We start from the raw sequence: 11,417 nt of genomic DNA on the forward strand, positions 1-11,417 counted from the left end.
ATGCTGTCCTACCCATGATTTTTGTATCCTAATGAGAATATGCTTTTTGAAATAAATGAATTAATGTTAAAATTATTGTACCAAACAACCTTTAATCCAGGATATTATGATAAAAAAAATATTTTCCCTTTGATGTTTCACCCTTTTTTTGATTCTATAAATCATTTTTGGTCCATATAACTTGGCTTTTTGACCAAAAAACCCCTCTTTAATGTCAAGGTGAAAACAGATTACTACAAAGTAATATAAACTGTATGAAAACAGGTAAGACGAAATTAGTGACTGCACAAATATTCACCCCCTCAAGTCGGTATTTAGTAAAGCCACCTTTGGCTGCATTCACAGCACTGAGTCTGTGTGGATAGGTCTCAATCAGGCTTGCACTTCTGGACACTTAAATTTTATTGCATTCTTCTTTGCAAAACTGCTTAAGTTCTGTCAGGCTGCACAGGGATCTGGTGTAACACCCTTTTCAAGTCCAAAGTCTCTATTAGATTGAGTCCTGGGTTTTGATTCACTCCAGAACATTCACCTTGTTGTCTTTAAAACATTTCTGCGTAGCTTTCACTTTACGCTTTGGTAAATTGTCTTGCTGGAAAATAAATCGTCTCCCAAGCCGTAGTTCTCTTGCAGACTGAATAAGAAATCCCTCCAGGATTTTCCTGCCATTTTGGTGCATTCATTTACCCTCTACTTTTACAAGCCTATCAGGGCCGATAGCTGAGAAGTATCCCTACAGCATGATGCTGCCACCACCGTGCTTCACAGTGAGGATGGTGTGTTTGTGGTGATGTGCAGTGTTTGGTGTCCAACTTATCTGCTCACCAAACTCCAGTCAAGATCTGAGTTTTCCTCAGCAGTTGATTTCTCTTTGCCACTCTCCCATAAACCTTTGACTCGTGAAGAACCTGGGACAGCCTGATTACGCAGATTTACACATGTGCTGTGTTCCTTCCATTTCTTGTTGATGGATTCAGTTGAAATCCAGGGGATGTTCAGCGCCTTGGATTTTTTTGTAAACATCTTTGAGTTATACTTTTGAAGAACTTTTTTCTGAGTTTGCTTGGAGTGTTCTTTTGTCTTCACAGGGTAATGGTAGCCAGGAATACTGATTAACCAGAGACTGGATCGTAAAGGACACAGGTATCTTTATACTACAATCACCTCAGACACATTCACTAATTTTGAGACTACTAGCACCAATTGACCGGACCTCTGTTGAATTAGGTCAGTCACTTTAGAAGGGGTTAATATTTATACAATCACTTATTTTATCTAACAGATTTTTGTTTGACACAACTTTGTATACATCAGTTTTCACTTTGACCTTAAAGAAGTTTCTTTTTGTCAAACAGCCAAATTACATTGACCATGATTGATCTATAAGATTAACAAAGGGGTAAAACATTCATAGGGGTGAATACTTTTTAGGCACTGTAGGAGACTGTACCATAAAGGATCCATAGCTGGATTTTTATGAGCTGTTTAGGCTTAAAAATAAAAAACATACTTCTCAACTTGTTTGAACATTATTTTGGTTGTTTTGAAGGATGTTTTTAAGACTAATCTTGCTACCAAATTTTGCACATGTAGACAGGCATGTTGGTAGCCCTGAGTCAGTCTGTGTAGTAGGCCAGGTGAGTGTTGTATGATGCTCCTAAAGGCTGTTAACTGTTATCATACTGTGTCCTCTATGCTAATATGGATTAATGAGCTCACCAAACTTGCAAACAGAGTTTAACAATTTTTCTTTTTTTATTTCTGTTAATGTCTGTTGCTGCAAAATTGCCATTGTTTCCAACAATGCAAACCACCTCTGGCTGTTTCTTTACCCACTCCACACCTTGCTCGTACGTCATACAATTTTCCAGGAATGAAACCAGGTGTCTGCTTCTTACTGTCAGCAATAACCCCACCCTCCATGTGAGTCCTGTTTGCCAAGTTGCTGAAGAATGACACAGCTTTCTAGGCCCTATTTCCATTTACTTGCCCTCCTTAGCTTGGAGTGTTTTCCGTTGCTGGAGAGCCGATTAGGCTGACTACCAAGCTGCTGCTTTTGACAGGCTACACCTTAAGCTGTGGAGTTCAGGGTTCACACAGCATGTTAGACAAACTGTGGTCATCTGAGGTACTGTTCTGGAGCTGTGTGGGTGCGTGTTGGTCTGGGCTTGTCGTACTTCCTGGTAATACTTCCTGCTTAGCATTAGAGTTGAAAGTGTTTGAAGTGTGCAATGTGAGCAGGACTAGTGCAGATCAAGCGCCGATGTCACGGCTGAATGGCAACCAGGCCAAAAACTCCAACTAAACTGCTTAGTAAGGAACAGTACTGACGCATGCGATGCAAGGGTTGCAAACTTTCACAAGATTTGAGAACAGGAAGAAAAATCTAGGGAGCAAACATGGCCCTTTCGTAGAGACCTTTAGTGTGGATTGGATTAAATTATGTAAATGATACATACATCATGTTCTGGCTTACTAACATGTTATTTCTCCAGGTTCTGCATGAAGTCACTCCCAGGTTTTAAAGGAAATAGTCCTGAACACCAACATCATGTCATTAACCTATGTTCCAGGAGTTTAAGGATTTTTTTAACCACACTTCTATCACACTGAATCAGATTAAGTCTATCAGTGAACCGCTGATTTCTTTGGGTTACATGTCACAGCAACTGAACTGATATGCAATAAAACCTGAACCTCTCAAATCATTGCTAAAGAAAGCAAATTTTCTGTATGTGCATTTGTTACTCACTTTAGTGTGATTAAATGAGCTTTCAGCAGATCAAAAGACTATTTTTTATTTACCTTTTGTCTAGTGATCAAACCAGCTGTGAATAACCCTTAGGTAAGTGAATTAGCTAGATGATAAACAGCTAGTCAGGACTTGATTTGACCAGTTTTGTCAGATGTTTACTCACATCATTAGAGCATGAATGAGTAGGAACTTAGTTTGAAATCAGATGTTCTATTGGCCTGATTCATATATAGGGCTCAGCAAAATGTCAAGCAGGAAGACTGTTTCATCACTACTTGTTCATATTTCTTTCTCTCTCTTCTATTCCTCTGGTGATCAGCTGATTATGGGGGTTCACACTTCTAAGAACGAAGCTAATCAGACTCTGCCACAACCCCATTTGTCCAGTCATCATGCATCTGTTTAATTTTAAATCCACCATTCTCTCTCACAACCCAGCCAGTCGTTTCAGTGTGGATGCTGCAACCCTCCTCCACCTCAGCCACCTCCATTCAGTTCATCAGCATCTCGTCCAGCCTAGACTACATAGGGGGGTATCCTATTTCTGCTGTTGGCCTAGCTAGCTCTAAAGTACAGGCAGACAACATCGGGGGGTCTTATCACCAAAGACACTGCACATTTCTTTCATTTGCAAAATAAGTTGTCTCTCAATTTAAATAATCTTATAGAAGATAAAAGTTCACATCTTCTCCACTGATTCAGGATTTACCTTGTTAGAAACACAGCCAGCCATTTAATTTTTTACCCTACTGTGCCATCATTATTCCAGCTTAGAGAGCTGAGTCTTTCCTTTGCTGACTCAGAGCTGGGTGTGAAGTGTGAGGGAGATGCACCACTTTTCTAAAGATCAGTTGTCCTGTGTAGGTTGATGAGGTCACGGTACAAACTCAGCATATTTCTATTGTATTCTAAACAAAGGATGAGTCATGTCTTCCACATCACTACCTCCTCCGTCAGTGCCACCCCTGAACTACAGTCACAGATATGATATCAGCATCTTACTCAGCTTTTGTTCGTGTTTCCCTGCTTTCCTGCTAATGAGTCCATAAAATTTTAAGGCAATGAATGCAGATAAGACATTTTTTTTTTTATCACAAATGAATGCCTTTATTTTCCAAGACACTGTTAACACACAGGTAGGTACACAAGAGAGGTATCAGCTCCTGCAATAATAAAATAAATCAAAGTCAATATCAGAACATTTAAAGTGGTAATATGGAATGTAGCTGTTTCCATTTTTTTTATGTTTTTAAACAATCCTTTGAAATAAATAGTCTCTTTATAGTCTTTGAAGCTAGTGTTTTAAATCAATATATTCTCTTTGTTTAGTCAAAGTTTCAGGAATGAAGAGGAGAAAAGTCAGACGGAAACAAAGACAGTGACAAAACAAGGATATTATCCCCTTTGAAAAAAGTCCTTTGTTTTTAGGCAAAAAGGTACAGGAGAGTGAAAAAAGGCAAATCCCTTCTTCTTCTAAACCTAAACCATCTTGTTCTTCTACCAAAAATAAGAGTGCCCAGTTGAATCAAAAAAGCATGTTCGTTGCGAGGTCTCAGAGACGCAAGTATAAACACAAAACATCTTTCTCAGAAGCTTAAAGTTGCCAATGCTACAAGGCTGCTGACCCAGCCAGCCAAGGTCAGCATGTACAGTCTATTCCCCCACAATAATGTGCTGTGCTGTTGGGGGGGACAGTGAGTCAAAACTTCATCCAAAAATTAAGTATAAACAAAACTCATGTCATATCACAGGTAAAGCACCACGTAAAGCTCCTACAACTACACTGAGCTTCAATGACCTCAGCCTCGCTCTTTCTCTCTTAGAGAGAACTTAACAATGAAGAAACTCGTCTGTACCAAAGTGGGAGGGGAGGAGGGGCGAGTCCTAGGATGCTACAGGGGTCCCTGTGTTTGACGAAAGTCTGCCACCTCCCACATTTCTCCTACCATGTATAACCAAGAAAAGGAGCAGTCTCATAAAGAGGAAAGTGCAAGTAAGGGCCCAGGCAGCCCTGTCCTCTGGCAGGTGAGGGAGAGAGCAGTAACCTCCACACGGTCTCTCTCCCCCAGACCCCGAGGTGTCTGAGGTTCCCTCCAAGCAGAGGAGGCTCAGACCCCCATGTAGGCATTGCGCCTTGGGTATGCAGGGTTTCAGCCACAGAGAGCTATTCCCACGCTTCAAATTTAGACCAGGTTGGCTCTGTTTCGGCCTCAGTCAGTGCTGTGATCCTCTAGCTGAGAAATGATGGTGATGAGGTTCTGGAGGCCGAAGATGAAGCCGCTGTCCTGTCCTTCGTGAACCACGCTGTCCTCTCCGTAGTGCCTACAGGTTGTGTGAGCAAAGTCAATCATGCGCACGTCCACTGCAGGGCTGCTGGCCTCTCCTGTGCTGTTGGATGAGCGGCTGCTGCTGTTGCTGCTCCCTGCCGCCACTCCACTGCTGCCACCTGCAGAGGAGGAACGAGGGAAACCAAAGGCTCCTTCCTCCTCCTCTTCTTCATCAGATGGCTCGTCCTCATCGCCTTCTTCTCCACCCCGGTGTCTGGGTCTGGTGGGGGTTCTGGGAGGATCACCATCATAGATGATGAGCAGGGAGCTGGAGTAGAAGCGGTAAGACTCGCAGGCCTCTAGGGCGGCTTGCATTTCCCGGAGTCTGCGGAGCACAGGGGAGAGCAGCTCTCGGCGCAGGCGGTGCCCGTCGTGGAAAAACTGGTACAGGGCCTCCTTGAAGCCTGCTAGGGTCAGCTTACGGCCATGGTACTTATTCATGAACATCAGCTGGCCTGAATCAGACTGGTACACCTGCAGGACACAGAGAAATATGAGCACTGCAGCTCAGCATGGACCAAAGAGAATCAATGGCAGGGGAATGTTTCAGGTGTAACCGTACCTGCATGCCACACAGTCGCACTCCAATAGATGAGGATGTGCTTTGCTGACATTTGCGAATCTGATGGGCTTTCTTCTCCTCTGTTGCATCATCTCCATGTTGCCGAGTTCCCATCTTTAAGTCTAAAACACATGGTACTTTGTAGCGCCATGTCAGGTTCTCTAAAAGAATAAATTCTGTGAAAGAAGGTCAAGGATCAAACAAGTACAGACTGTACGTATCATTTGAAATATAAGAATCCTTCTATCATAGAGTAATGCACCACGGCAGAGTTTCCATTCATGAAAGGATACTGTATTGATTGCGGTGCTTTGAATTTTCCTTCATCCTCTGCAAGTGCTGCTGGTGACATTTGAGACTCCAGGGGTTGTGTTTGATCTGTGGCACCACGTTGCCTTTCTCCATGCTGAAGTAGAGAACCTCCGCCTGCTGCTGCTGCATCTCATCACGATTGTAACTGCATGGATAAAAATACAGAACAAAAATCAACTTTTGTGTTACAGAGAATATTTATTAAAACAGGACTATTAACCGAAGTATCCAGGTATCCGGATAATTTTCCTCACCTTATGATTTTGTCCTCTTTTCGGCTGTGGCGGGCTCTTTCTTTGCTATAGTTGTCGTTTTCCAGAAGCAGCGCGGACTGCTTCTTTTTGCTCCACTTCAGCATCTTACTCTTGGGCTCGCAGTCTGCTGAGGGGTCTTTGTTTTCCAGGTCACCCAACTCGCTGTGGAGGGGGTAGGCAATGAGGCACAGGTTCCCTTCCTCATCCTCTTCAAAACTGACTGATACCACACCTGAGTGAGGGCAAAAAGGGGTATCAGAAATGGCATGTTATTAGAACATAGGTCAAAAAGGCTGTTTATGGCAATAACCTAGAATGTGGGAATTAAAATTCAGATTTAAAACATGTTCCCTTAAACATATTAACAGCCATTTTTCTAAACAAGCACACCACACTGGAAGTAGAAGATTTAGATGTGACAGAAAGATAGAGCAGAAAGCAAGAAAGTCAATACAACATATTTCATCACATCTAAATGCGTAAAACTATGTTGATATGACTTATTTTACAGGAAACACAAGACACAAAATACCACACAAGGCCAAAGTATGTCAGAACGAGCATGGTATTTATTGAGTTACTGCCAAACATCTTCACAAAACACACAAATGGAGCCATAATACAGTTAAGCAGTCTGCAATGACATGAAAGGTGAAGTACAGTTCTCATTCACAAACAGAAACATAAATCAAATAATACATTGAGATTCAGTGACAGTCTGACTCCACACAGTTCATAGATTCCATCAACACAACAAGAACCCCACCAGAAATGGAACTTGAATTTTATACATCACAAATCCAAGTATTTCAACTCAAGAATAACCCAGAGTACATTCATTTGATTAAATTATGAGCAAACAGGCCTTCTGCCCCAGCCCCCATCTATCAGTGCCAAGAAGGGCCTGTGTGTCACACCTCTCTGTGCAGTGTGGGGGAGGTGTGACACTGAGACTAAACACCACAGCTGCAGCCACTGATACAGACAAACCCCAGACTGCAAGGTGTGATGCTAACAAAAATCATGTAGAGAATAGCAAAAGAATGTCCAAGTCCATATAGGATATGTATCCACCAACAGTCTGTAGAGTCCTAGTACAGTACAAGATATCGCTACAAAGAATATGGAGCAATTTAACCCCAAAACAACCAAACCAGACCAAATGTTTCAGCTGTGATAAGGTGTTGTTGTATGTTACACAATGGACTGAAATACTCTGCATCCAAGTGTCTCCCGCGTGCTCCAGGCCTAGCTGATGTCATGTGTGCTGACATCACCAGCCTGCAGCAAGCCTGCCTCCTCTGTCTGTCCTTATGGAAGAGCTGCACCATCATAAGCCACCTCAAGGAGTGAGGGAACTAATGAGTCTGATTTATATCAAGAAAACAGCTCCTTAATTAGTAAAAAAGGTACATTGTTTGACATTAAAACAGTGACTTGCAAGCAAAAGTGTGACAGAGTAGATGTTTTTACATTTTCTGTGAAAGACTAAATCTGAAAAAGTCCAGTTCAGTTGGCTGAGTGGCACCTCTTCCTCTCAATTTGTCTGTTGGGGAGCATCCAAAGTCCCCCGAGAGTCCTCAACTACTCCTCCTATCCCACTCCTCATCCTCGTTCTTTATATAGTCCTACGCTGCATTACTGGGGATCAGATACCACCGTCACGTCCTTCCTTCGTCATACAACCACCTTAAGTTGTCTGCATATGCAAGTACTGGGTGTAATTGTCTGTGGGTGAAACTGTGAAAGTCTGTGGGACTGGGAACACGATATGATTGATTAAAAGTGTGTGTACGTAGGAGAAAATGTGAAACATGACCCTGCGATCTCTTTCCAAGTAATATGTCTAATTTATTTTTGATTCTTCATGGAACATTAATACTGAAACCACAGCCGTCTTCAAAGACAGACACGGCTCTTTAAAGGCCTCTGGCTACTCATCCTCTTGGCAGGTAGTCAGGCTGTCAGCTTGGTTACTACTTGAATCCCTCCAACCCCTCTTTAAACAAGCTTTCATGGAGAAAACTGGATATGGTTCCTGCCATGTCTCCATCACTAGTGACACTGTACACAAGTCACTTTAAGGGGACACTGAAAATAGCAATGTACATTTCTCATTTTTGTTGTGAACACCATGTCCCCTTGAGCCCTTTTATCTATCAATTACACAACCTTCTGTACATATCAAAACAATATTCTTATCACCTTAACAGATACATTTTGTTGTGTAATGATACATGCTATGAGCGTATTATATAATGCAGTCCTGTAATACATTGACAAGGAAAGAGTAAGAAAGGATTATAGATTACTCTATCAAAAGAACTTCACGCGTGCGCAGTTTAAATGGCTTGTTTGACAATTCCTCCACTTGGTGGATTGAGGACTTACCTTTAAACTGAGGGGTGAATTTCCGCATCTCTGGGGGGAGGCTCTTGTAGAACTGGTGCTCCCGGGGGATGAGGGGTTTGCAGATTGTTTGTTCCCCGAATCGTAGCACACAGGAGTGGCCTCCCACCTGGTGCACGAAGGGTTCAAGCATCACCCCTTTCTCGGGATAAGGAGTCCCGTCCGCCTGCATGAGGGCTTCCAGAGCGGGACTCATCCTCACTCCGCATCGGACAAATGAGCTGGAGGGGCCCGCGTCGCTCGGGAGGCTACAAGCTCGGCCGCTCGTCTGGCTCCCTATCCTCGAGCTCTTCTCCGTTGGCTCGCACGAGGGCGCTACTGGTCGCCTGCTCGAGCGCAGCAGTGAAAAACAAAAGGCTGAACAGGAAGGCTAGCGACGGTGAAAGAAAACCGTGTTCCCTTTCTATTCCTTTAAGGAGGACAGGTATTAATTCCTCCTTCGTGTGGCTCAATATTTTCCGTGTTTGAACGTGTAATAAAAGGCTACGTTTACAGCTCTAAAGCTGCTTTAGACGTTTACAAGCCACGTCCGGTTCCGTCGTCCTCTTCTTCTGGCTGTTACCGAAACTGACGACAGAGCTGCTCGTCCAGCCACAAAACCAGCACAGGCGATGTTCCAGCACCGCCCCCGCAACAATCAACCAATCACAGAGCCGCTGCTGTCGCTGGGAGGAGAGAAGGCACCTAGGAGAGGATCAAGCAGATCTGCAAACAAAGAGGAAGGAGAGAAAACAGGGGGGAGGGGAGAACAGGAAAAATACGAGACAGAAAACAACACAGACGGTAATCTGTCAGTGTACTTAATGCTTCAACGTTTTTGTTGCTGAGGGGGCGGATTGGCACACGACATTTGTTAAATTTTTTTCATTGCAGTATATTCTTGTATAAATTGAGGGACATTTCACCTGCTGATTTACAACGAAGACAAGAAGGGCCATCACTGTGGCATTAAATTTTGAGTTAATTTGTCACTACTCAGCAACAAGAGGGCAAAGCCAAAGGTTGTTTTGAAAGTAAATGATTTAGTGTCTGAAAATGCCTTTGTAATTTCTATGTGCTGCCTGTATTACCCTTCAAACACTAGCATAACTAATACATATATTCATAGTTAGAAAAAAAGCAACATGATTGTAGGATATTAAAACATTTCTTATATTAAACCACTCAAACAAAATGCCAGATATAAATGCTGTGTTGACAGAACATCCCAGAGACGGGAATAATTCTGGTGTTTCCATTTTTTAGTGTACATGTCATCAGATGGCGTCTGTTCATGTGAGGGTTTAAACCTGTGATACTCAAAACGTGGCTCTTGAGCCTCATGTTGCTCTTTTGTGACAACTTATCGCTTTTTTTGTGTTACTTAGAAAAATATTTTCCCCAAAAGCCCTTTAAAAGGGGAATTTGGACTCAGAAATTATCCATTGCAAGGTGCATCAATCAGTTTGTTCCCACACTTGTACAGTAGGCTTTAAATGTCCATTTGATTTTTTTTTCTGTATATGGAAGAAAGAGCATGCAAAATACATTCTTGAGAAAAGGGATAAAACATATTCTGAATTTGTGAAGGTTGATGTCTCAACAAGCTGTTATGTGTAGTAACAGAATTCTTAATCAAAATATGACGTTTTTGCTGATCATATCTTGATTGTTGTCAACTCAGTCAGACACACTACAATGTGTTTAATTTTATTTATCCAAGATAAATGTCAAGTTTTGAATTATATAATAGTGGTATTAAGTATTGATATTTATACCATAAATTGTTAGCCCTTATAAGTATCTAATCTCTAAAGTTAATGATTTTATAACTTTATCTTTAATATTTACTATATTAAACTAATCTTTTTAAAGAACTTAGTTATTATTGTATATAAATTAGCTGGTATATTAACAAATATGTAAAGTAAAACGAATTTTTTTTTTGAAAATGAGCAAAGCTATTATCTGAATGAGATGGTGAGTATCTCACAGAGTTGACAGTGGGGATCAAAAGTGAGGGCTTTAGTTGTTTATCCCAAATAATTATCTTAAGTGATAAAGAGAAATGCTGAAAGTGAAAGGCAAAACCAAGCTCTCTGCATACTCTGATCCAGTGTTCCCCAAACTTTTTTATCTTGTGACCCACTTTATACAAGGGACAAGCCATCACGGCCCAACAGCTTTATTTTCCATACTTTTTTGCTCATCAAGTCTGCCTTCTGTGCTGTCTACAGCTGGCTGGTTGAGCTGATGGCTGGTTCTACCTTGGGCATCATTAATTCCGGACTCAAACTGGTCCTGACCTAGAGTTTTCTGTTTCACAGACCTGGAAGAACCCTGTCCACCTCCATCACATTGGTGTTCTTTGCATGCTGGACCCCTTGGGCTTTCAGTCACTGTCTGGTCTGGAACATTGCATTTCTGTTTAATTAGCCAAGCATCAATAACTGTGACTTTAGGTTTTTTCTAGAGGCTTGTAGAGCCTTTTTGCATTTTATTATAGGGGAGAGGGTGAGTGAATACTCTAGCAAAGAAATTCTGAAAACTCATTGGGCAAGCCATAGATAGACAGACCGACAGACAGAAACAATTAGGCTCTTTGGGATTGTAAGGTTGAGTAATACTGGTTTAAATCATACATAGTCTGCACTATGCCAGTCCACATAAATCTGTTGTCGTCTTGGTGATTATGCTGAGCACTCCTTAGAAATTTGCCACCAGTAATTTGGCACCTGTCATTATAACTGCAATGGAAGAGACATCAGGCCTTATTCAGACCAATTATAGGGCTGCTTTAAAATGCACAAGGCACAGCA

General features: G+C 42.0%; 1 protein-coding gene across 1 annotated transcript; it reads right to left on the reverse strand.

The window, feature by feature from the left end:
* Positions 1–3,834: 3,834 nt before the first annotated feature.
* Positions 3,835–9,194, reverse strand: ip6k2b (inositol hexakisphosphate kinase 2b). The gene is made up of 5 exons (XM_041782832.1): positions 8,602–9,194; positions 6,211–6,442; positions 5,938–6,101; positions 5,645–5,820; positions 3,835–5,556 (listed from the first exon to the last, which is right to left on the reverse strand). Exons 1-5 carry the CDS (start codon positions 8,813–8,815, stop codon positions 4,966–4,968), a joined length of 1,377 nt encoding a protein of 458 aa, XP_041638766.1. The 5' UTR covers positions 8,816–9,194; the 3' UTR covers positions 3,835–4,965.
* Positions 9,195–11,417: the final 2,223 nt, after the last annotated feature.

This window comes from Cheilinus undulatus, linkage group 3 (assembly GCF_018320785.1).
Source record: "Cheilinus undulatus linkage group 3, ASM1832078v1, whole genome shotgun sequence".
Classification (NCBI taxonomy): domain Eukaryota; kingdom Metazoa; phylum Chordata; class Actinopteri; order Labriformes; family Labridae; genus Cheilinus; species Cheilinus undulatus.

Coding starts and splice junctions, on each gene's coding strand:
- ip6k2b (XM_041782832.1), bottom strand. CDS start 8,815: ATGAGTCCCGCTCTGGAAGCCCTCATGCAGGCGGACGGGACTCCTTAT. Junction 6,443..8,601: donor ATTCACCCCTCAGTTTAAAG/GTAAGTCCTCAA, acceptor GCCCTCACTCAG/GTGTGGTATCAGTCAGTTTT. Junction 6,102..6,210: donor AAAGAGGACAAAATCATAAG/GTGAGGAAAATT, acceptor TTATCCATGCAG/TTACAATCGTGATGAGATGC.